General features: G+C 51.3%; 4 protein-coding genes across 7 annotated transcripts; 3 read left to right on the top strand and 1 right to left on the bottom strand.

The window, feature by feature from the left end:
- Positions 1–1,727: 1,727 nt before the first annotated feature.
- Positions 1,728–2,030, top strand: LOC136492035 (uncharacterized). Its single transcript, XM_066488192.1, has one exon. The coding sequence runs from the start codon at positions 1,728–1,730 to the stop codon at positions 2,028–2,030; it is 303 nt and encodes a 100-aa protein (XP_066344289.1).
- An 11,987-nt stretch (positions 2,031–14,017) lies between these two features.
- Positions 14,018–16,038, top strand: LOC136494281 (protein CHROMOSOME TRANSMISSION FIDELITY 7-like). Its single transcript, XM_066490451.1, has 6 exons — positions 14,018–14,091; positions 14,282–14,537; positions 14,609–14,701; positions 14,913–14,987; positions 15,083–15,435; positions 15,727–16,038. The coding sequence occupies exons 1-6, from the start codon at positions 14,033–14,035 to the stop codon at positions 15,860–15,862; spliced, it is 972 nt and encodes a 323-aa protein (XP_066346548.1). The 5' UTR covers positions 14,018–14,032; the 3' UTR covers positions 15,863–16,038.
- Positions 16,039–16,271: 233 nt separating this feature from the next.
- On the bottom strand, positions 16,272–25,013 carry LOC136490891 (cell division control protein 48 homolog B-like). 2 transcript variants are annotated; one of them, XM_066487096.1, is made up of 12 exons: positions 24,667–25,013; positions 24,537–24,581; positions 24,286–24,341; positions 24,030–24,179; positions 23,861–23,968; positions 18,584–18,683; positions 18,050–18,334; positions 17,808–17,977; positions 17,452–17,580; positions 17,016–17,112; positions 16,846–16,923; positions 16,272–16,743 (listed from the first exon to the last, which is right to left on the bottom strand). In XM_066487096.1, the coding sequence occupies exons 1-12, from the start codon at positions 24,838–24,840 to the stop codon at positions 16,429–16,431; spliced, it is 1,707 nt and encodes a 568-aa protein (XP_066343193.1). In that variant the 5' UTR covers positions 24,841–25,013; the 3' UTR covers positions 16,272–16,428. The 2 variants fall into 2 exon arrangements, with proteins under 2 accessions (XP_066343193.1, XP_066343194.1); XM_066487097.1 differs by lacking the exon at positions 23,861–23,968.
- LOC136490892 (uncharacterized) lies at positions 18,697–23,808 on the top strand. 3 transcript variants are annotated; one of them, XM_066487098.1, is made up of 3 exons: positions 18,697–21,860; positions 21,972–22,090; positions 22,179–23,808. In XM_066487098.1, exons 1-3 carry the CDS (start codon positions 21,614–21,616, stop codon positions 22,539–22,541), a joined length of 729 nt encoding a protein of 242 aa, XP_066343195.1. In that variant the 5' UTR covers positions 18,697–21,613; the 3' UTR covers positions 22,542–23,808. The 3 variants fall into 3 exon arrangements, 1 of the variants encoding a protein (XP_066343195.1); XR_010767900.1 differs by having other exon boundaries at positions 21,972–23,808; XR_010767899.1 differs by having other exon boundaries at positions 18,697–22,090.
- Positions 25,014–25,604: the final 591 nt, after the last annotated feature.

Below are 25,604 nucleotides of genomic sequence, written 5' to 3'. Positions count from 1 at the left end.
GGGCGATGGGTTCGCAACGAGCTCCGGGATCTCCTCGAGACCGCCACGGTGCAGCAGGCTGAGAGTTCTGCCTCTAGATGGTGCGGGGACGCTTCAGAACTTCCCATGGCATCGCCTCGATAGGATGGGGGGCCTTAGTCCATCCTGAGCCTACTTAGGTATTGACAGCCAATAGGGTCCCCTCGGTCCGCAACCGCCTCGACAACCGACACGAGGCGCAAGGCAACCACGAGGTGGTTGGTCGACGACGGCGCCACGATAGTGAGGGGCCTGCCTAGGGCTACCATCCGCACCAGGGCGGCCGCTACGACAGTGAGGAGGACCGCAGTCCTTCTCCCAAACTGCCTAGCCCTCGAGTTTTTAGCAGAACTATCCGTGTTGCCTAATTCCTGGCTAGGTTTCGGCAACCGGCCAACCTCATGAAGTACAGTGGCGAGACCAACCCCGAACTTTGGCTGGCTGATTACCGCCTAGCCTGTCAGCTAGGCGGCGTGGATGATGACCTGCTCATCATCCGTAATCTCCTGTTGTTCTTGTCAGACTCGGCGTGAGCCTGGCTTGAATATCTCCCTCCCTCGCAGATCCATGACTTGGTTAGGGTCTTCGTCGGGAATTTTCAGGGCACATACGTTGGCCCTAGGAACTCCTAGGACCTCAAGAGTTGTCACCAGGCACCGGATGAGTCCCTCCAAGACTTTATCTGGCGCTTCTCCAAGAAGTGCACCGAGTTGCCAAGCGTTGGCGACTCGGAAATTGACTAGGCTTTCCTTTCTGGCACCACCTACCGAGACCTGGTCCGAGAATTGGGCTAGAACGTACCAAGCTCAGCGGCTGCACTCCTCAACATCGCCACCAACTTTGCCTCGGGCGAAGAGGCCGTTGGGGCCATCTTCCCCGATGACGATGCTAAGGGGAAGCGGAGGGACGAGGCCCCCGAGGCCTCGGCTCCCCACCTCCCTAAGAAAAAGAAAAAGGGTCACCAAGGGAAGCAGGAAGTCCTCGAGGCTGGCCTAGTCGCGGCCGCAGAGCGCAAGAACACCCAAGGCCCCAGAGGCCCCGGGCTCTTAGACGACATGCTCAAGAAACCCTGTCCTTACCACCAGGGCCCGGTGAAGCATGCCCTAGAAGAGTGCACCATGCTTTGGCGTTACTATGCTAGGCTCGGGCTCCCCGACGACGAGACCAGGAGGAGGGGCGCCGGTGACAAGGACGACGACAAAGACGACGGATTCCCCGAAGTGCACAATGCTTTCATGATCTTCGGCGGGCCTTCGGCATGCCTCATGGCGCGACAGCGGAAGAGGGAACACCGGGAAGTCTTCTCGGTGAAGGTGGCCGCTCCCTAGTACCTCAATTGGTCTCGAGAGGCAGTCACCTTTGACCAGGGCGACCATCCCGATTACGTCCCGAACCTCGGGCAGTACCCACTTGTCGTCGACCCCATCATCGGCAACACCCAGCTCACTAAGGTATTGATGGACGGAGGCAGCGGCCTCAACATCCTCTACGCCAACACCCTAGAGCTCGACTAGTCGTAGCTTTGGAGCGGCGCCGCACCTTTCCATGGCATTGTGCTAGGGAAACGCACGTGGCCCCTCGGGCGCATCGACCTGCCCGTCTGCTTCGGTACTCCCTCCAACTACCGCAAGGAGGTCCTCACCTTCGAAGTGGTTGGGTTCAAGGGAACTTACCACGCCATCCTAGGGTGGCCGTGTTATGCCAAGTTCATGGCGGTCCCCAACTACACGTACCTCAAGCTTAAGATGTCGGGGCCCAATGGTGTTATCACTGTCGAGTCCACGTACGAGCATGCATACGACCGTGACATCGAGTGCATCGAGTACGCCGAGGCCATCACAGAAACCGAGACCCTCATCGTCAATCTCGACCAACTCGGCAGTGAGGTGCCCGACTCCAAGCATCATGCCAGGACTTTCGAACCCGCAGAGGCCATCAAACTCGTCCCAGTCAACCCCACCTGCCCCGACGAGCGGGCGCTGAGGATTAGTGCCACCCTCAACATCAAATAGGAAGCTATGCTCGTCGACTTTCTCTGTGCAAATGCCGATATGTTCGCATGGAGTCCCTCGGACATGCCGGGCTTACCGAGAGAGGTCGCCGAGCATGCCTTAGACATCCGGGCTGGCTCTAGGCCGGTGAAGCAGCGCCTACACCGATTCGACGAGGAAAAGCGCAGAGCCATCGGCGAGGAGGTGTAGAAGCTTGTGGCGGCCGGATTCATTAAGGAAGTGTCTCATTCGGAGTGGTTAGCTAACCCCATGTTAGTCAAAAAGAAAAATGGGAAGTGGAGGATGTGTGTAGACTACACCGGTTTGAATAAAGCCTGCCCGAAAGTCCCTTTCCCACTACCTTGGATCGACCAAATCGTTGACTCCACTGTGGGATGCGAAACCCTGTCTTTCCTTGATGCGTATTTCGGTTACCATCAAATCAAGATGAAAGAGTCCAACCAGCTTGTGACTTCTTTTATCACGCCGTTCGGCATGTACTGCTATGTAACTATGCCACTCGGCCTCAGAAACACAGGGGCCACATACCAGCGGTGCATAACCTAGGTCTTTGGCAAGCACATCGGGCGAACCATCGAGGCCTATGTGGACGACATCGTGGTCAAGTTTAGAAAGGCTGAGGATCTCATGAAAGACCTGGAGATAGCCTTCAAGTGCCTCAGAGAAAAGGGCATCAAGCTCAACCCCAAGAAGTGTGTGTTCGGGGTTCCCCGAGACATGCTCTTGGGATTCATAGTCTCGGAACGTGGCATCGAGGCCAACCCGGAGAAGGTCTCGGCCGTGACCGGCATGGGACCGATTCGAGACCTCAAGGGAGTACAGAAGGTTATGGGATGCCTTGCGGCTCTGAGCCGCTTCATCTCGCGCCTCGGTGAAAAAGGCTTACCTCTGTATCGCCTCTTGAGGAAATTGGAACGCTTTTCATGAACCCCCAAGGCCGAAGAAGCCCTCGCCAAACTCAAGGCATTGCTCACCAATCCTCCCATCCTGGCACCGCCAGCCAAGGGCAAGGCTCTCTTACTTTACGTCACCGCAACGACCCAAGTGGTCAGCGCGGCCGTAGTAGTCGAGAGGCAGGAAAAGGGGCATGCTCTGCCCATCCAATGACCTATCTACTTCATCGGCGAAGTACTCTCCGAGACCAAAACGTGCTACCCCCACATCCAAAAACTAATCTACGCCATAGTCTTGGCTCGACGCAAGCTGCGTCACTACTTCGAGTCCTATCCGGTAACCATGGTGTCGTCTTTCCCCCTGGGGGAGATAATCCATAATCGGGAGGCCTCGGGTAGGATAGCCAAGTGGGCCATCGAACTCATGGGGGAGGCTCTGTCCTTTGTGCCTCAGAAAGCAATCAAATCCTAGGTCTTGGTCGATTTCGTGGCAGAGTGAACCGACACCCAACAACCACCTACCCAAGTCTAGGCAGAATGTTGGACCATGTACTTCAACGGGTCTCTGATGAAGACCAGGGCAGGCGCGGGTCTGCTCTTCATCTCGCCCCTTGGAGTACACATGCGCTACATGATTTGGCTCCACTTCACCACCTCCAACAACGCAGCCGAATATGAAGCCCTCATCAACGGCTTGCAGATCGCCATTGAACTTGGAGTACGGCGCCTCGACGTGTGGGGCGACTCGCAGCTTGTCGTTGATCAGGTGATGAAGGAGTTGAGCTGCCACAACCCCAAGATGGAGGTGTACTACAAGCTGGTACATCACCTCGAAGACAAGTTCAACGGTCTCAAACTCAACCACATCGCGCGTAAATTCAATGAGGCCACGGACGAACTAGCAAAGATGGCATTAGCATAGGCTCCAGTCCCCCCGAACGTCTTTGCTAGAGACATCCACAAGCCTTCCATCGACCACGTCTCGGCAGCAGGAGAGGGCCCACCGATCGAGCTCACCGCAAGGCTTGAGGCCCCCTCCATCGCCGATACCCCTTCAGCCGAGCCCGAGGTTATGGAAGTAGGTGCAGAGCCTCCCGAGGCCAACCAGGGCATAGACTGGCAAGTCCTGTTCCTTGATTGCCTCGTTCGAGGAGAGCTCCCTATAGGCAAGACCGAGGCCAGACGGCTTGCGCGATGAGTCAAGACTTACGTCCTCTACAACAGTGAGTTGTATAGGCGAAGTCCATCTAGCATCCTCCAACGATGCATCACCACCGAGGTAGGCCAGGCCCTACTTTGGGACTTGCACATGGGGGCCAGCGGGCACCATGCGGCGCCTCAGACGCTCATCGGAAACACCTTTTGCCAAGGGTTCTACTGGCCGACGGCGGTTGCTGACGCCACCAAGTTAGTACGCTCCTACGAAGGATGCCAGTACTACGCGCGGCAGACGCACCTCCCAGCCTAGGCCCTCCAAACCATCCCCATTACATGGTTGTTTGTCGTGTGGGGGCTCAACATGGTCGGGCCTCTATAGAAGGCCCCGGGGGGCTACACCCATCTACTGGTAGCAATCGATAAGTTCTCCAAATGGATCGAGGCTCGCCCAATCAATCAAATCAAATCCGAGCAAGCGGTGCTATTCTTCACGGACATCATCCACAGGTTTGGGGTTCCGAACACCATCATCACCGATAACGGGACATAGTTCACCGGCCAAAAATTCATGGCATTCTATGGCGGCCACCACATCCATGTGGCCTGGTCAGCCATAGGACACCCAAGGACAAATGGCCAAGTAGAACGTGCCAACAGCATGATCCTACAAGGCCTTAAGCCAAGAATTTACAACTGGTTGAAGAAGTTTGGCAAGAAATAGCTCGCCGAACTTCCGTCGGTCATCTGGAGCCTGAGGAACACTCCAAGCCAAGCCATGGGGTTCACACCTTTCTTCCTGGTCTATGGAGCCAAGGCTATCCTCCCCACTGACTTGGAATATGGTTCCCCGAGGCTATAGGCCTACAACGAGCAAAGCAACCACACCACCCGTGAGGACGCCCTCGACCAACTAGAGGAAGCCCGAGACATTGCGTTGCTACATTTGGCCAAATACCAACAAGCCCTATGGCACTATCAGGCCCGGTGCATTCAAAGCCGAGACCTGAAGGTGGGCGACCTGGTGCTGAGGCTGAGGCAGAGCAACAAGGGCCGCCACAAGCTGACCTCGCCATGGGAAGGATCGTACATCGTCGCCCAAGTGCTGAAGCCCAGGACCTATAAGCTAGCCAATGAGAAGGGCGAAATCCTCAACAACGCTTAGAATATAGAATAGCTACGTCGTTTTTACCCCTAGAATTTCCAAGCATTGTATACATTGTTTCTCGGAATGTAATTAAGAAGCGTTCTTTAGTTGTTCTAATTTTTTGAGAAACCCGCCGAGCCCATCACGGGCCTCGGCATTACGATAACACCATAAGGGAGACTCAACTCTGCCTCTGCAGAACCGAGCCTCCCTCAGGGGCTAGAAGGGGGGACTCCCCCCCTAAGTCCCATGCACCATTTTTAGTCATTTTTCGAAAAAAAATTCCCACGCCAACCTCTCTAGCGTGCCCTGACAAGTCGATTGTGAAAAAACCTAAGGACCGAAAGACTATCTCAAGGCCAGAAGGCCGGCTAAGTCGCGAGACGGCCTATGCCTCTGGGCTATGGCACTCCCTCACCACCTTTTGCCCAAGGGGTAGCTTGCGCTCCGAGGAAGTTTTTTGCAAGAAACTTGTTTAGAAATGAGACAGAGGGCAGAGGCTCGGAAATACAATGAAAAACGATTAAAAAAGCATAGACGCATGATTACTTTAAAAAGGCCTCGATGGCCATCAGTGTTATGATAGGGTAACATAATCCCTAATCTAATTACACGGCCTCTTGGGCCCAGGTCAAGCTTTAGGGTCTCCAGCATCGGTGGACGGCGTAGGAGGGACCACCTCCTCTTCGAACAGCTTGGCCAACGCCGTGTCGGGGTCCTCCACTGCCTCCATCAGCTTCGCTACCTCCTTGTCGGCCTCCCCATCATCATCAGGTAGGATGTAGCCATCGCTGATAGCCTTGAGGTCGACGCCGATGTAATGCGAGGCGATGATGGCCAGGGCACGCTTAACACCCATGTGCAGCGCCCCTCAAAGTCACTCGCGCACTTGGCCGCTCAATGCAATTAGGCAGCTCCTGAGGGAGCTTCCTGACTAGACTCCCTCGACTTCTAGGGCCTCACAGGCAGTACGGGTGGCGCTCTTCAGCCCATCATGCTCCCTGATCTCGGTTTCAAGCACCGCCTACACCGTGGCAGAGGCCTCAGCTGCCTGGGTGACCTCCTTCTCCAGCTCTATGCCAAAAGCAATGAAATGGGGTTGAGCATAAAGGAAAACAAGCCAAATAGGGGCAGAAGCCTATGGGACTCACCCTCGGCCTTCTCCTCCCAGCGTCGGGCCTCGACCCGGGAGGCCTTGGCTTTCTCCTTCCAGGGCTAGGCCTCGACCCGAGAAGCCTCGGCCCTCTCCTTTAGGTGCTGGACCTCGACCCAAGAAGCCTCGGCCGCCCTAGAAGCCTCTCCCTCCAGCTCTGTATCACACCAAGGAGTTAGGGGCCGAACACAAGAAAAACAAATAAAACAAGAGGAATAAGACTCACCCTCGGCCTTCCCCCTCCAGACCATAGCCTCGGTCTGGGAAGCCTCAGCCGCCTTGAGGGCCTCATCCAAGGCCCCTTTCATCAGCTGGTGTGCACCCTGCTCCGTCCCTAGCTGTCCAGCAAGGGCCTTGGCAGAGGCCGTGGCTTCTTCAGCTCAGGACCTAAAGGCATCCTGATCACCGGCCGTGCGGGTTAGCTCCTCCTCCAACTCCTTGACCCACACCGCCAAGGGGGCGACCTACTCCTGGGCCGCCATCGCCGCAGCCTCCATATCAGTACTGCATAGGCAGAGGTCCTCCACCTCCGCGCTCCGTGCCGACAAAAGCTCATTGGCACGAGCGAGCAAGTCCTTCTGCCGTTGGAGCTGGTCCCAGACGTCCTTCTCCCATCGGAGGAACACTGACTTCCCAAGGGACCAGGTCTAGAGCTCCTAGATAGACAAAATAGGGGTCATTTACTACAAGAAAACATAGAAAAAGATGACACCACATAAGGAAAGAAGGCGTGAACCTGGGCGACCTCGGGCAGATCATCGGCCACCACGGACAACATAGTCTGCAGTGACCGCTCCGCCAGCTGGCGGTATTGCTCGAAGGTGTCCCAGCGCCTGCCCTCAGCCACATCCTCAAGGGCGAATAGAGGCTCCCCCTCAGGGTCATCCTGGCTCTGCCATAGGACACGCAGGTGATCCCACCTGCGGGACTCAGGTCGTACCAGCACGAGGGCCGAGCTTCCCTCGCCTGGGGTCAGAGCCGACTATTCCACGGCGCCGGCCACCTCGGCGTCAACCACCTCCTTCGCCCGGGAAGTATCGTCAGAGGAAATCGGATAGACCTCCACCTCTTGGGCGCTCTCCCATGATAGCGGCAGGCCTTGGACCAGGGGCACCACCGAGGCTTCCACCGCCTTCATCTCCACTTCTTGGGCCGACGGCTTCGCCATGATCACGTCGGCCTCGGTGATCCCAGGGGCTCTAGCCTCCGCCATTGTGGCCTCAGTGGTCCTAGGGGCTCCGGCCCCCACCATTGTGGCCTCGGTAGTCCTGGGCTCCCCGGCCTCCATCGCCTTGGCCTTGGAGGCTCGGGGGGCCTCGACCTCGATGGCCTCAGCAACTAAGGGCGCCTCGGCCCCATCTAACTCACAAGCCTCGCCCTCACGGGGCAGAGGTGCTCCCTCCCCCGTCTGTGCTAGGGTCGCCTCGACAGCCCCTTCTTGGGTGGCCGGCTCCTTTGGGTCAGCCCTCGCCAACGCTGCGCCACATTGTATGTACGCTTGCGCCTCCACCACCTAGTGGTCGATGGAGCTAGGGCTCACCTTGAGCACCTTAAGTGGTGCCAAGGTGGGCACCTCCGCAGGACGCTTCCAGCTGAAGAAGAGATACTTATGGGGTCAGCATGAGACCAAAGAACGAACGAAAAATGCTGCAACTCTGCTGAAAATACGCTTACCTCGAGCGGGGCTGCAACCGCTTCGGCATGGAGACCCTCATCTGCGAAGGCAGTGGCAGCGGTAGAGGCACAGCCTCTGTATCCGCCGGCGCTGGCCGATCCTCGATGAACCCCGATGCCCCCTTGATCCTCCATGGGGGCAGTTGCGTCGCCCCCACCACCACCTGCTCCACCGCTGCCATCGAGCCCACCGGGCTGACGGCGCACTTTCCCAACACCCGCACCTCGGGCGTGTTAGCCTTAGCCCCGGGGCGGGCGATCGCTGGCCCCGAGGCATCTCCTCCTCCTCATGCTGGGAGCACCGGGCCACTCACCAACGCCCCGAGCGTCGTCTCCCCAACATCAGGGAGATGGTCCAGGGGACCCCGCCCCATCTCGCTCTCACCATCTCCGTCCGAAGAGTCCTCCGACAGTGAAGGCAATGAGGACACCTCCACCAGGAGACCATCCTGCCTTTACTGCCGGCAGTGCTTCTCCAGTTCCTCACGCGCAAGGATCTTCCTCATGCGCTTCGCCACCTTGGCATCCTTCCGCTTCTTCTACGCCTCGGCGTGCGCCTAGTTCACCACCCGCCGCGCTATGTCCTCATAAATGGGTGGCGAGGAGGCTCACACGTCCCTCATCCCTTGTAGAAACGGCGGACGCAAATAAAACACCAGAAAACAGTGAGGAATGAGGAGGTCTCAGGGGCCGTAGCAGCGCGTGACTCACCAAAGAGAAGTACCCCCACGACGGGCGCATCGCAATAGGGGCCAGACCACCGCCCCTCAGCTTCCCATCCACCGTCTCCCTCACCCGATGTAGAATCTCCTCGTTGGAGAGGGCGAAGGTGGACATCCGGATGCCCTCCATTGGCTCATCCGGCCTCATCTCGAACAGCCATCGCCGCCGAGCCATCAGCGACAACACCCTCCGGCGGTGGAAGGCCGCCACAACCACAGCCGCCGTGAGGCCACGGCCACGTAGCCTCTTTAGTCCCTCCAGGAGCGGCTGCAGCTTGGGTTGATCCTCCTTCGGGATGCCATACCTCCACTTCTCCGGACAGCTCTCCACGATCCGCCCGGTGTAGGGGGGAAGCCCGCCGTTGTCGTTACAGAGGTAGAACCAGCTGGTGTACTAGCGGCGATTGGTCGAGGCGAGCTGGGCCGGGTTGTAAAGGTGCTGCCGATCCTGGTGCACTTGGAGAGTGCAGCCGCTGGCCCTCACCGCCCTCATTGTGCCCGTCGTGCCTGTTGGCTTGGTGGTGTGCCCCACCCGGAAGAGGTGGAGCCACAACTCTCAATGGGGAGTGATCCCCAGGTACCCCTCATAGACAGCGACGAAGATGGCCGCCTGCGCGATGGAGTTGGGGTTGAAGTTGTGGAGCTCCATGCCGTAGTAGTGTGGGAGCGCCTGTATGAATCGATCCATTGGCAAGCCGAGGCCACGCTCGTGAAAGGACACGAAGCTCACGACGTAGCCATCGTGTGGCCTCGGCTCCGGCTCGCCCGATGGAGCAATCCACTCTGGCCTGTTGGGGTCGGTGACCGGGCGAAGAAGTCCGCCATCAACGAGCGACTGAAGCATCTCCACGGTGACGTAGGACTGACCCCAAGAGTCCACCTCAACAACAACGGCGCCAGCCATGGGTGCGACGGAGAATATGACTATGACGGTAAACCTCCCTCGCTCTCTCTACCTCGTCTCTCTCCCTCCTTCTCCCCGGTGCTCTCTATTCTAGCAATGGGTCAAGGGCGGCAAGGGCAAATGCAGGCAAGGTAAGGAGGGGAGGGGTGAGGCTCGTCGCGTATTTATGTAGGAAAAAGGTGAAACAGGCGGGTGACAAAATCAGGAAAGTTTCCCCCAGATCCGACACAGTTAATCTAGATCTGATTTTACCACCCACGTACCCACATTTCCCTCATTAATCGCGTGAACAGTTATGTTCCATCCGCTAACACAACGTCGCGTCCGATCACGGCAGTAGCAGGCACCGTTCTGCCTCCCCGAGAAAATCGCCTCAAAAGGCGTGCCTGCCATTGTCGAACCGATGGGGGGAGGGAATATCCCCCACCTGATTCCTTTCAGACGAAGGAACTGGGTGCCGGCCCACTACGGTCCAGGGGTTCGAAGGCTGGGCCCTCGAGGGTTTCGATAGCCGCTCCAGGGCAACAGAGTTAGGGACGACTACGGGCAAGCCCATACGGGGTCGAGACCCAAGCAAGCAAAATGCTTGGGACGCCCTAAGTCATGTCCGAGACCGACAGGGAGGTCTCCAAATGGGATCCCACCATAGGGAGGCACCGAGCCACCAGGGCCTAGCGAACGGCCCCGGCACCCACTAGAGAAACCCTCTGGTACTCTTGGAGTGCGTCTCTAGACCGATAGCTAACCCCTAGCGAACGGGGCTCGGGCCTCCACTCGAACTTACCCGATAACAGCTCACTGGAAGTGCCACCGCTCGCGCCCATCGAGGGTAGCCTGGCATATTCCACCCCTCCTTCCAAACAAAAAGGAAGCGCGAGGGTCGTACGAAAAGCTAGGGGAACCCCTAACAGCCCTCTCGCTCTATGCAGAGGCTAAGGGGCTCTTTCTGCAACCTTGCTAAGACCCAGCGACCTAGGCCCGCACTCGAGGGGGCTTGGCAAACAAACCCCTCCTTCCGAACAAAAAGGTTGCGCGAGGGTCGTACAAAAAGCTAGGAGAACTCCTGACGGCCCTCTCGCTTCATGCAGAGGCTAAGGAACTCTTCCTACAAATATGCCGAGACCCTGCGACCTAGGCTTGCACCCGAGGGGGGCTCGGCAAACAAACCCTCATGCGTGAGGGGCGCACAGAAAAGCCTGGGGAACCCTTGATTGCCCTCTCGCTCCGTGCAGAGGCTCGGAGGCTCCTCCTACAACCTTGCCGAGACCTAGTGACCTAGGCTCGCACTCGAGGGAGCTCAGCAAACAACCCCTCCATCCGAACGAAAAGGACACATGAGGTGGCATGAAAAGCCAGGGGAACCCCCGACCGCCCTTTCGCTCCATGCGGAGGCTCGGGGGCTCTTCCTGCACCCACAATGAAGACAAGCGACCTAAGCTCGCACTTGAAGACCCGAAAGAACATGATAAAGGGCATCGAGCCCGTTACGGTCTAGGGGTTCGAAGGCTAGGCCCCCGAGGGTTTCGACAGCCACCCTAGGGCAGTAGAGTCAGGGACGACTAGGGGCGAGCCTGTGCATGGCCAAGGCCCGAGCAAATGTTTGCTCGAGATGCCCTGAGTCGTGTCCGAGACCAGCAGGGAGGTCTTGGAATGGGATCCCACCGTAGGGAGGCACCGAGCCACCGGGGCCCAACGAACGGCCCCGGCACCCACTAGAGAAACCCTCTGGTACTCTTGGAGTGCGTCTCTAGACCACTAGCCGACCCCTAGCGAACGGGACTCGGGCCTCCACTCGGACTTACTCGATAATAGCTCACCGGGGGTGTCACTGCTCGCGCTCACCAAGGGTAGCATGGCACCCCCCACCCCTCCTTCTGAACGAAAAGGATGCGTGAGGGCCGCACAAAAAGCTAGGGGAACCTCTGACGGCTCTCTCGCTCCGCGTAGAGGCTAGGGGGCTCTTCCTACAACCTTACCGAGGCTCAGCGACCCGAACTCGCACTCATGGGCCCGACAAACGTAATAAAACCCCTCTCACAACGCGAGAAAAGCCCCTAGGGGAATGAATCCACTCCTCCAGGGCCTCAGGGGCTACACCCGGTGGGTGCGCTCACGCACACCCACCGAGGCCTCGAGTACGGAACACTATCCCGCCAGGAGTTGCTACGAGCCGAGTCTCGACAAAACCTCAAAGAGAGCTCTTACACTCTCCCTGAGGCTCGGGGGCTACTGTCGGGTACCACGAGAAGGGGTCCCCTAAGCAACAATCGAAAAAATCGCTTAGACCCTGTCAAAGTCAAAGCCGAGGGACAACTATTGGCCAAACCCCAGCCGTGTCCGAAGCCATCAACTCTCCACCTCACCAGAGGCCTCGCACGAGAGGCCTCGGATGGCCCACCAGTTTTCTGTCTCGCTCGAAGCCTCGCTCGGAGGGCCTCGGCCGAGGAACCAATTCTCCATCTCGTCGGAGGCCCCGCGCGTACAGCCTCGGACGAGACGTCGATTCTCCGCCTTGCTCAAGGCTGGCTCGGCAAAACAACATTGTCGCCTCTGCCTCGACCAACTTCTCGGACAAGACATCACGTCCGACCGGCACGTTCGACCGCTCCTACGATATCAGCCGAATGACGGTTCGACGTAGCGGCGTGACCGACTGGACATCGGTCATATCGACACCACGACGTCCAGGACTGGACAGGGGTTACCGACCACTGTGCTCGGTACTGTGCCCACGGCCGGCGCCTGTACTGCACTGTGCTACCTAACCCCTGCTCCGGAAACAACGTGGCGTGGGGAGTCTAAGTCCAGGTTACTATAGCCTCAGAATCAGTGTACAGAACTAACTGCTCCCGCCACGCCTCGGCAGTCTACTCCGGGGGCTCGGCAACCTCGGGATTCATGCCTGCCGAGCCCTCTATGATGGCTCGGCCTCGGCACCAGCTGGGCCTTGGCTTCTCACGCAGTCAACGCACAGCAGCCAGCACGTCGCTCGCCAGGCCCTGCGTCCATCCATCACTAGAGTTCCCACGCCGCACAAGTTCGGCTGTGACCGGCGCGTTGCTCCAGCACTCAAGGGCGAGACGTCTCCATCAACCATGCTGTCATAGTAATAGGCTACAGGGCTTGGACATGCCGCCCCTGTTTGCACGCCGCCGCATAGTTAACACATGTATCACCCTTGTCCCCCCTTCAAACTATAAAAGGGAGGGATTCGGGGCTGTTTCAGGTGGATGAGAGAGACGGATGAGTTCACGAGGTAGACGAACACACACTCAACACTCTGTAACACGCGCACTTCTCCGCCGCCTGAGATCAACATCTCAATCAATCCACGTCGCTCAACGCAGAGACCTGTGACTAGCTCTCTCTCTCACCCTGCTTGTAACCCCCTACTACGAGCATTTCGGTGCAAGGAATACAAGATCGATCTCTCAGACTGGACGTAGGGCATCCGTTGCTCGAACCAGTATAAACCTTGTGTCTCTTTGCATCACCATCCGGGATTAGAGGCACACAGCACGTTTTTACTAGTTGGTTGAGGACCCGCCGATCCAAAACACCGACAAGTAGTCATCAAATAGTAAAATGTGGGCAGAATATAGACCTACAAATTCCCCTACTATACAAATGAAAATTGGTACTAAATCCATTTCAAATTATAATTCGTTTGACTTTTTTACATCAAATTTGACCACTCGTTTTATTTAAAAATTTGTGCTAAATAGCATTTCTTTTGTTGTGGTTTGCTTTATTAACAAAAATTCTCTATGAATGACTTAAATTTGGCTATATTTGCACATTTTTTTCGAATAAAACGTGTGATCAAACTTGGGATAAAAAAAGTCAAACCAATTATAATTTAGAACGGAGAGAGCCGAAGATCTTGGCAGTGATTTTTACTGTGGGTTAAACTTTTTTTTGAGACGTACTGTGGATTAAACTCTGAAAACTGCTACAAACACCATTTGATTTTGTTGCACATACTACCTAGTACTCGGAAGTCGGAAATGGAAGAGCTACGTAAAATTTGATTGCCGTTGTAAACGATTTTTCTGTTTTCCTTTTATGCCCTCAGTTGCACGTCGCCTCAAGTTTGGGCGGTAGTTTTGGCGCCGAATCTCGCATCTACTTTCCAGTAACCCGCGCGACGGCCTTCGCAAGTCCTGCGCGTCCGATCCGCCCCGCCCTCAACCTCACCACCACGTCTGCACCGTCGATTCCCGCTTCGTCCCCTGTCCCCTCCGAAGCGCCGCCTCTTGCTAACCGTCGTTGCCTCTTCAACATTTCCCCTCTCCGGCAGCAACGGCAAACGGGAGAAGGAAGAGGAGAACTCGTGGGAAGGCGAAGCGAGGCGATGCAGCCCAAGATCAGCGCGTTCTTCAAGCGGCAGGAAGCGGACCCAGACCCGAACAGGTCCTTCTTCTCCTTACCCCTCTTCGAACTGATTACCCCTAATACCAAATCTTGCCGGCTTTGAATCTTTTTTGCTCAATTGCTGTGGTGCCTGATGGAAGAACGAACGCGAGGAGCGGATTCGTTAGCATCTGTGTTTGTGGGATGAAGCATTTTGTGATTTCCTTCTCATTTGTGCGGATTGGCGCAGTGGCGACGGTGAGGGGAATGGGCATGGAAGCGACGGCGCGTCGACGGAGGCGAAGCGGAAGGCCAAGGGCTGCAGGCGCGGTGAGCTCGTCAGCAAGAAGAGGAACTACGCGCAGTTCCATCTGGAGCTGGGGCAGCCTGATTTCCTACTCCACACGTGCTCCGTCTGCGGCATGATGTACGCCCGAGGGAACGACGAGGACGAGAAGGTTCACAGGGCCTACCACAAGAGCTACTCCGGGGGAGTCCCTTTCAAGGTCAAGGTGTTCTATGCGTTGTGCTCTTAGTTTTTCTGTGTGGAGCGTTTAGTTAAACCGATGAGTTGCAGGGCTGGAAAAATGAGACAGTGATGGCGAGGTCCGAAGGTGGTGATCGGGTTATTCTTGCAACTGATGAGAACTCTTGTGTGTCGAAAAGTAAGGTAAAACTCTGCCCAACTCAATTCCTTATGTTAAAATTAAAATGTTAGTGCCCCGACTTCTGAAGAAATGCAGACTGTAAAGCAGTATTCTTTAGCTGTTATATGTTTGTGTTTTTGCTAACTGCTTGTAAATGTCTAAGCCATCCTCACAAATGTGAATACAAGTGGTATGGATCTATGCAAGTCATGTGATGTCAAACAAATATTGCAGGTCAGAGAGGTGATCACAGTGGTGGAAAAGGAGCTGGGATTTGGTGAAGGGAAACTTCTGCATAAGCTTTGCAAGGTAGTATTACATAATCTTAGTTCAGTAGTATATGGCAATCTATGCAGTACATTTGTCTTACATGGTAATAAATAAGAATAATCTTTATTGTATAGGTGTATCTATACATATCTGGACAAAGGATCGTGGGGTGCCTTGTCACTGAACCAATAAAAACAGCACATAGAGTTATCCCAAGCTCCCCGGAAGAAAGCCATAACAATTTGCCAGTTGACAGTACTGAGCCAGGAAAAAATGGTCATACATTAGAGTTTGGCGAAATTAGTTTCAAGAGGGAAATCATAAGGCGGCACAATCATTCAATCAAGAACAAAGAAGAGTGCCAGGACCCTGGTGCCATAATTTGTGAAACAGAAGCTGTTCCTGCACTTTGTGGATTTCGAGCCATCTGGGTGGTACCATCACGCAGAAGAAAACGAATTGCCTCAAAGCTAATGGATGTTGCAAGGTAAGACGATTTTTTTATTTCACATGCTGCGTATTTGTTCCATAAATTTCATCCATTTAGAAGTCAACACTTCTTTAATGTTATTCCCCTTGCATCAACAACTCAGATCATTTTCAAGCGTACAGTATTCTGCCTAGCAACAAGATGTTCTTTATCAAATTGTATATAATGTATTGTTAAGCTATTCGTAACTGATGACACCATAAATTATTTTCTTGTGCCTTTTTGGCAAGCAATTTCCATAGACTGAGCTCCTCTCTTGATATTGCCACTTCCATTCATCTCAAGCAGGAAAACCTTCTGCGAAGGCAAGACTTTGGGGATTTCACAGTTTGCTTTCACTCCTCCGACCTCCTCTGGCAAGGGGCTAGCATGCCGTTACTGCAAGACCAGTGCATTCTTAGTGTACAAAGACGGACTTGTGTAACAAATGTACTCTAAGAAGGCCGTCTCTGAAACTTCTCGTCCCCTTGTAAAATACTCTTAGCTTGCAGCTTGCTATTGGAGCATTGGACAAATGATATAAACAATTAGATCAACCTGTATTCAGGTTGACCAGAAATTAGCGATGACTTTGTAGCAATGTAGCTTTTCTCTTTAAGTAATAATAGCTGCCTTGTGATCTTCATAAATAACTTTTCATGATCTCACATGCTCCGCCGCAGCAATGCTGCTGCACCAAGCATAGAACTAAGAGAGTGCATGTACAAGATCGATGTTTGCGCAAGAAAATGACAGACTGCAGCAGCAAAATGACAATACATCAATAAATGGACCATGTATCATTTATAGCTGATACAGGCTGTTTCTGAGGAAAAGAAAAGGAACCCCTGGAATTTTCCATTCAAACCACAATTGCATATTTGCATTCCTTGTCAATGCTAAGGATCTAGCAGTCGTGTACAATAGGGAACAACTGCTTAATGTCTCCCCGCTGCTCAAGATAAGCATTCTAGCTATTCTTGAGCAACAAAGAAAAAGAGAGAGAACATCTTAATGTTTCCTACTTGATGGATCATTTATAGCTGCCTTTGAGTACTCATCAACTACTGCTTTTGTAAGAGAGGGATTCAATGAACTTCGTGCGGCTTGGAAGTGGGTATTACATATCGAACTTGCTGAGATATCTTCCCTCAGTGCTGCCATTCCAGCTTCCCGGCAAAGGCCTTCAAGATCAGCACCGGTGAACAACTCGGTACACTCCGCAATCTTCCAAAGATCTACATCCTCTCCCAATTTCATTTTCCGTGTATGGATGCGTAGTATCTCATATCGACCTTCCACATCTGGCGGCGGGACATACAGCACCTGCAAATCAACCGGAAATTATGGTCAGTGCCTATATGTCCATGTCTCAATGACAGGAACAGCTTTTTTTCTCGAACATCAATGACAAGAGCATTGAAGGACCTTATCAAAACGTCCTGGGCGTAGAAGAGCAGCATCAATTGCATTTGGGCGATTCGTAGCACCCAATACGATAATTCCCTAAAAAGAAAAGAATGCCCTTCTAGTGAGCATACATGTAGATATAATAATCAGTAGAATCACACAGAAAGCTATCAGCAGGCTAACAGTACCGTAGCCAGTTCTAAACCATCCATTTCGGTCAATAAAGTCGACAAAAGTCTTTCTCCAACTGTGGCATTGCCACTAGAATTCCCACCAGGGCCAGTTCTGCAAAATCATACAGGTGCCAACATAAACTATTTGTAGTAAAATTCACACATGGTAATCTGAAGCTAAAAGTAAAGATTTACAAGTGCAAAACTGAATTCCATATAAACTGATTCTACTGTCATAAAAAGAACACCCAAGTTACCATTTTCAACAAGAATTTGCTTGCACACACTGTTCAATTCTCCACATTATGTGTACCATGTTCAAATACAATTTTTTTTTACATTCTAACAGTATAGTAAAAGAATGGATAGGCAATTCCTATCCATTATTGCTAGTTGTGATAGTTATATCAGATCATTTTTATTATATTGTGCATCACATATCAGTGCATACCTCTTTGGGGCAATGGCATCAGCCTCGTCAAAAAATATAATGCTTGGGGAAGCAAGACGTGCTTTCTGAAACGTTCTACGTAACAGGGCTTCACCTTCTCCAACATACTTGGAATATAAATCTGCACCACTGTTATAAGAATTTATGTGAAAACCCAGTGAGTGTTGAGGAGAGTATCTTTATCTGAAGGTGTTTTAGTTGATTATTTTTTAAGCTTTTGCTGAGTTGTGGATACCAGATATTATCATATTAACTCAACTGTCAGAAATCAGTAAATTATGCTAATCTGTTTTGTTCTTCGCACAACGGAAGTGAGCTGTTATTTTCTCAACATATAACATTGTTTAATGATGAACCTCAAAGAAAAGAAAGAAGCTTGGGAAGCATGTGCTGCAGCCTTGGCAAGGGTAGTCTTCGAGCACCCTGGCGGACCATGCAAAAGCACCCCCCGGACTGGTGGTATCCCAAGTCTAGAAAATGCAGCAGCATGCTTGATGGGCCACTCAACAGCTTTCTGAAGTTCTTTCTGAAGCACAGGAACAACCACCATCAAAACAAGTTTTTTGCCAGAAGGGAACCAAAACAAGAAATGTCTAACCTTTAGATCTTTCAAGCCTCCTATATCATCCCATGAAACCGTTGAAATTTCTTTGGTTACCCCTCTTGTTATGCTTGGTCCCACCATAGATCTAGCAGACTCCCAGTCCTCCATATGTAGTTTAAGTACTTTGTCACCCTCAGATATGTTTAACATTCTATGATATGCAAGCTTGGCAGCTTCTCGACATAATGCTTCTAAATCAGCTCCAACATAGCCATTGCAGAAAGCAGCAACGGTTTGAAGATCGACCTTTTCATCCAGATGTAGGTTTTTGGCATAAAGCTGGAGAAGATAAAGACCTATGACATTAGGTTTATGTAAAAGAAATTGAGAGCATGAATTCAAGATTTCACAAAACGCAGAATTTGATATGATGTCTTAAAGCCTTTTTAGATTCAATACATATACAATCATGTGGTCAAAAACATAAAATTACATTTGTCATTTGTCAACAGCAATTTCCTAAGCCAGACACCTATAAGAAAACCACTGTATACCAACAGATTTATGAAATATGACATCAAATACTACCTTTAGGATCTGCAGCCGCTCTTCAACTGTAGGAACAGCAACCTCTACTTCTGAGTCAAAACGTCCTGCCCTTCTCAATGCTGGATCAATGGCATCTACCCTAATGAGGTAACAAGCTGTGTTTCAGTTCAACAAGAAAGACCATATCCAGCACCATACTTAAAAGGCTATTTTAAGAAAATTTTGTAAAATGTGCGCAATTAGCTGAACATAATAGCATTCCATGGTATCTGTGTATAGATTGTAAATCATGTCCCAGCAGGATTCTTAGACATCGAACAAACCTTGAATTATAGCAACAACCATGGTTTTTAAGTCGTCTCCAAGGCGACGCCTAGGCGTCCAGGCGCTATTTTAAGCTGGGCGTCGGCCTCGCCACGAGCAGCATCTGTATGGCGTCCGCCTTGCAGAAAAAGGCGTCGCCTAGGCGCGATTAGGCGACGTTGGAGCTCCGAGCGGCCTGAGGCGGATGACACACGAGCGAATCGGACGACGCCTGGCCGCGAGAGTTGCGCGCGCGGGAAATCGCGGCCGCAGGAGTTGCGCGCGCGCGGGAATCACTACTGCGGGAGTTGCGCACGAGCGGGAATCATAACCGCGGGAGTTGCGCGCGCGGGGGAAATCGCGGCGCGGGCCTACAGCTCCCGCAAGTCCCTATCTCATCTCTCCCGTGCGCAAAGCCGCAAACTCACCTGTTCTTGGCGCGCGCGGCCGCTCCGCCTCTTCTTCTCCATCGATTTGTGCCTCCTTTGCTTCGATTCGAGTCTTCCCTGCTTCGATTTGAGCCTCCCCTACTTCGATTCGAGTCTTCCTCCCTCTTCTCCGCTGATTTGTGCCTTGGATTCACGGCTCCTTGCGCTGCTCCGCCAGTTCCAGCCTCCGGCAGCTCGGGGGACAGGACGACAGGTATGTGTGAGCATCTCTTCCTCTCCCTCCAGCTTCACTTCACCGGTGACGATCCGTACCGGCGACGGGCCTCGCTTCGCTTCGTCCGAAGTTAGCCTTTATCTTGTATATAACTAAATTTGGATCATAACTCAACAATTTATTCATCTGTGTTGTCAACTGCCTAGGGATGTTGTATCTAAACGGAGTGGTATTGAGCTTTTTTTCTCTTTTGGCTTGAGCATATGTTATGAGGTTATTCCACTTCTGAGAACAGTAGGATGTTTCATCGAGTCATATAGTTACAACAAGTCAACAAACTCTGAGATATCATATTTGTGGAGAGTTCAGTGTTGGTGTAGAAAGTTATAATACTCTAGGGATTCTAGGTGCCACTATGGCTGTTACTGTTACTAAAATTTGAAACCTCATTGGCTTTATGATTTGTTTGTTACTATGCTCTCCCCTTCCATCTTTTAATTATACTCTTAACTCTTGGTCTTTGCATGTCAATGGCAAGTCCACCTTCTGTCAACAATGCCAATTATGATCCAAAGAATGATCCGGCAAGGAAGGCCAAGTCGAAGGACCCTGGTTGGAAGTATGGCTATTGGGCGAATCTTCAAAACCGAGATGAGGTGACATGTACCCTGTGTGGCACCATGGTTCATGGAGGGATCAAAAAGCTGAAGCAACATCTAGCTGGTGGCTATGGAGATGCCGTAATGTGTCAAAAAACCACTACTCCAATGAGAAAGCAGATGACAGATTAGTTGGAATCCAACAGGAGGAAAAGGCCATTGTACCTAGATGATGATGATGATGATGAGCAGCAACAGCAAGAGCAGGAAGGAGAAGCAGATGTGGTAGTAGTGGAAGGAACTGCACCTGAACCTGAATCCCAAACCTCCAAGGCGCGCTCAAGTTCAGGGACTGCAACAAAACAAAGGCGTGCAGCCTATTCATACAAGGTTGCAGCAGCAAGCAAGGCCAAGGCAAAACCAAAGGGGAACAAAACAATTCTTGAGATGCTTCGAAAAACACCTGAAGAACTAGTTGATGAAAGGCGTAAAGGGTGTTTTCAGCCAACAATTCAGTCCAGCACAAAGACCAAAGAGCAGCAACATTATGTGGATATGCAATGGGCCTTGTGGTTTTATGAGTGTGGCATACCATTCAATACAGCAGCAGCAAGACAATTTCAGATTGCAATTGAGGCAACAGCGCAGTATGGTTCAGGGTACAAGCCTCCTTCTCCCTATCAGCTAGGGGATCTGTTGCTTGAAGATGCTGTGAAGATGACAAGCACCATGAGGGAGGACCATGAGCGGGCATGGAAGCATTATGGCTGCACGCTTATGTCAGATGGATGGACCGATAGGAGGGGACGACATTTGATTAACTTCCTTGTGAATAGCCCGGAGGGGACTTACTTCTTGGAGTCCGTCGATGCATCAAGTGAGGTCCATGATGCATATATGCTTGCTGATTTGCTGGAGAAGAGAATTGAGGAGATTGGAAAAGACAAGGTTGTCCAAGTTGTCACTGATAATGGGGCTAATTACAAGGCAGCGGGCAAGCTTCTAATGGAGAGAATTCCTTCACTGTTTTGGAGCCCATGTGCTGCACATTGCTTGGACCTTATGCTAGAAGACATAGGGAAGTTGAAGGAATTTAAGAAGCCTATTGCACGTGCAAGGCGTGTCACAACCTTCATCTATAGGCATGGGAGAATTCTTAGTACAATGAGAGAGAAGACAGGTGGGGCTGATCTTGTTAGACCTGCAGCCACTCGATTTGCGACCTCGTTCCTCACTTTGAAGAGTTTGCATAAGCACAGAGATGCTTTGAAGGCTCTATTTTATAGTGAAGCATGGACCAGCAATAAATTGGCTAAAACTTCAGCCGGCATGGATGTGCATGACATTGTGCTCTCTACAGAGTTTTGGAATTCAGTTGAGGATTGCCTTAGAGCTTCAGCCCCACTACTAATTGTACTTAGGGTGGTGGATGGTGATGAGAAGCCCGCAATGCCAGAGGTTGCAGCACTTATGAATCATGCAAAAGAGAAGATCAAGCTAAGCTTTGCTATCCAAACCAAGAAAACCTTGCTCAAGAGAATTATGGAAATCATTGAGAAAACAAATGGACCATCCTTTATATGGGGCTGCACTGTACTTGAACCCAGGGAAATTACATCCTCTCATAAGAGCTGATGATGATGCCACTATTGGGCAGCTAAGAGGTTGCTTCCTTGAAGTTCTTGGAAGAATGGTGGATGATAAAGATACTCAAGCCAAGATTGATGCTCAATCCTTGGACTATGAAGCCCTTAGAGGAGATGCATTCTCAAATAAGATGGCTAAGCAAAACCTTGAGTCAATGAGCCCTCGTAAGTACTGTTTTCTACTGTAATTTCAGCAATTCTACATTTCTGTAACTTAATTCCAGCAAGTATATTTCATTCTTAATTTGTACTATATTTTTGTATTTGACAATGTAGTTGATTGGTGGCGTTCATATGGTGGCCGTGCTATTGAGCTTCAACGGTTTGCTAGGCGCATTGTTAGTCTATGTGCTTCATCATCTGGTTGTGAGAGGAATTGGAGCACATTCGAGTTTGTGAGTACTAAATACTCTATGATTTTCCTACTACTCAGTTCGTGTTTAATTTCAGCAAGATAAATATTTTCTCTAATTTCTTTTGTAGATCCATACAAAGAAAAGAAATCGCTTGCTGCATAAGAGGTTGAATTCTATTGTATTTGTTTCCTACAACCGGAAGATGAAGACTAGGTTTCAGATAAGGCGTGAGAAAAAAGGAAAGAGTTTTGATCCTTTGGTCATTGAAGAGTTCGATTGGGACAATGAGTGGGCTGACTCTTCTTTTGTACACCGTCAAGGTGCTCGTGGGTGTGAGTGTGATGCAAATGATCTTAGATGGGAACATGTTGATGAAGCTCTTGGTGCATCAAGCTTGCTCCGAGGACGCAATCTCAGAAGGAATGCTAGCAGCAACCGTGCAAGACCTTCTAGCCCAAGTTTGGTTGAAGATGACTTAAGGTTCAGATGACGAAGAAGATGAAGCAAGTCAAGACCCACATGACGATGCTGATGTGACAGATTGTGAAGATGCTCCTGGTCCTAATGGCTCCAACAATGGAGAGGACATTGAGGCTGCTGCAAACATCCATGATAAATTTGATGATGGATATTGATTGTTGGGGTGGGGGTTGGCTTTTGAGAGATTCCAGTCCAGCTTGCTTTTGTGTTACCTGTGCCCTGTTCTGCACTTACTTCATTAGAACCTTAAGCTTCGTTTGTAATGTATGCTGTGTGGATGTGGACTACTTTTAATTATGCCACTAGTAGCTCACTAGCTTGTGGTTGTGGATTACTTCGTGGATGTGGACTACTTTTAATTATGCCACTAGTAGCTCACTAGCTTGTGGTTGTGGATTACTTCTAAATTCTAATGTGGCTGGCTGGTTGTGGACCATATTAACTATGATGCTACTTATGCCATATTTTATTCACCCATGTTCCTGTTATTTGATTCCTAGCTTACACAACTTGTTTATATGTTTGCTAGTTCGGAACGATGATATACGTGAGAGATTAGGGGTAGCGCCAATTGAAGAAAAGCTTGTCCAAAACCGGTTGAGATGGTTTGGACATGTGCAACGGAGACCTCCAGATGCACCGGTGCGTAGTGGAATCCTAAGTCAGGATAGTAACGTGAAGAGAGGCAGAGGAAGACCGAAGTTGACTTGGGTAGAGGCAATAAAAGGAGACTTGAAAGGATGGAATATACCCAAAGACTTAGCCTTAGATAGGAGTGCTTGGAAGACAGCTATTCACGTGCCTAAACCTTGATTGCTTCTGTTGGGTTTCAACTCTAGCCTACCCCAACTTGTTTGGGACTTAAAGGCTTTGTTGTTGTTGTTGTTGTTGTTGATTCCTCATTGTTTCTAACGTTGCTGCATTCCTCATTATTCCTGTAGCTTGTGGCTTGGGAGAAGAAAAGAGAGGTCACATTAACAAGGTAGACTTGATCCATATTTACTTAGCTAATTCATTGGATTATAGTATTATACAACTTGTTTCTGTTACATTCATCATATAACAAATATGTTTTGACTTGCAAGGGGCATGTGTGCTACATGGAAGTTGGAACAAGGGCAATTGGAAAGAGGAGAGCTCTACAATCAACATCAACAAGGTATGATTTTGCTGCTCCATTGTTGGTTAGGACATGTGTATGGCGTCGCCTCGCCACGCGCCTTAAACGCCTAGTGGACTCGAATTGGCGGGTCGCCGCGCCTCGACTTACCGCCTTAAAAACCATGGCAACAACGGTATTTCGAAATCAAAAGCGTGGCATGCCCAGACCTGTTAGTCGATGCAACAACAACTATGTGAGGAAGCATCTTTGACGATTTCTTGTTTCCATCCATCAGAGTAAGAAGTTGGCCAACAATGCGGGACTCATTCTCTCTCCTGTGAAAGCTCATTAAGATCTCATTTACACACACAAAGAAAAGAGATATGCAAAACTTGCCTATCACTGCGGCGTGGACATATGGCATCAAGTTCGTCGATGAATATCACAGCTGGTTTACCCTGCGAAGCCTGAGCATACGCTTCAGAAAAAGCTTCACGCAGGAACTTTTCTCCCTCTCCCACATGGGCTTTGTGCACAGAATATGGACTGTCAAGGTGGCCAGAAGCAATATATTTCAAATTATGTAAAAAAATACAGTGTACAATTGTACATGTCAGCACTAAACAGAAACAGTTCAAAGTAAATTCAGTACTTGATCATAGTCAGGTGCGCATTGCATTCTCGGACAATAGCTCGAACCAGGCTTGTCTGCCAAAAATAACAAGCACTATACTGTTTAGGTCATCCATATTTCAATACTGACAAATTCAATAAACATCAAACTCCACCCCCAACAAAAAAAAAAAACAATCCAAACACTTCGAGGTGATTTGTGATAGAGCTCTTTTTAAATGATGGAAAATAGAGCTGAGAGTTAAAGACGAGGAATTGAAAATTCAGTACCTTTCCGGTGCCAGGGGGGCCGTGGAGCAGCAACCCTCTGGGCCACTGAAAAAAGCAAACTGAATGATTAACCCGAAGGTGTAGCAGACAATGACGGAGTCTGATGGGGCAAGAGGCGGGAGCACATTACCTTGAGGCCGAGCAGACGGGACTCGTGGGCGTAGAGGAAAGGATAAGCCACGAGCTCCCGAAGAGCCTCGAGTGCCCTACGGTTGCCCGCGACGGCCTCCTCCGCCCGCCACCCGTCGGCCGACTTTTCGTCACTTCCCCCACCGCCGTCATCGCTTACGCTCGCCATGCCCATCACTTCAGCTCTACGACCGAAAACAATCGCTGCTCGTTGCTCCACGGCCAGTTTCTGCTCGAGCGCTGCCGCGAGGGGAGCGTCGTCGCTCGGATGACTTCCGCCGGCGGGAGGAGGACCGGAGCCCGGAGGAGCCGAACAACGCAACAAGCCGTGAATGAATTTTAGCTCGCTTGGAAACGAACCCTAAACATTCACCTTCTCAGCCCAATAGATGCCCAATTCCACCAGGCCGCCACCAAGTTGGGCCAACTGAAGCTTATTCACCGGCCCGTCTGGGGCTCGGCCCCTAACTCTGATACTTTTTTTTAATACAACTAACTCTGATACTTTTCATTACAATCCTTAATGATCTAGCTAATTTACCACTAAATTTAGAGTCGCGAGTCGCCCAACCGCCGCTCGCTGCTGCTTGGATAAATTTACCACTAAGATAAATTAAGAAGCGTAATTGAAGGGTAAATGACATCTCTATTGGTACTTGGCCTCTTTCTCCTCTAAATTTAGATTCTGACTTTGCCACTAAGCATGGCTAAGAGTCGCCCAACCGACGCTCGGTGCTGCTTGTAGCGAGGAGCCCCGCCGGCGGCCGCATGCCAGGAGCTTCGTTGGTCGCCACCGAGTAGTAGGGTTTGGGATGAATGGGGATTGTGGGCAAATAAGGTGTTTGGTTTGCGTCATGATATCGTCCGAAATTATCCTGTATTCGGTTGGTTTACATCATGGATCTGATTCATCTGTCACCGGCTCATTCTACAAGAGAG

This window comes from Miscanthus floridulus, chromosome 11 (genome assembly GCF_019320115.1).
Source record: "Miscanthus floridulus cultivar M001 chromosome 11, ASM1932011v1, whole genome shotgun sequence".
NCBI lineage: Eukaryota > Viridiplantae > Streptophyta > Magnoliopsida > Poales > Poaceae > Miscanthus > Miscanthus floridulus.
The sequence above is the reverse complement of the archived record's forward strand: the minus strand, read 5'-3'. Positions and strand labels throughout refer to the sequence as shown.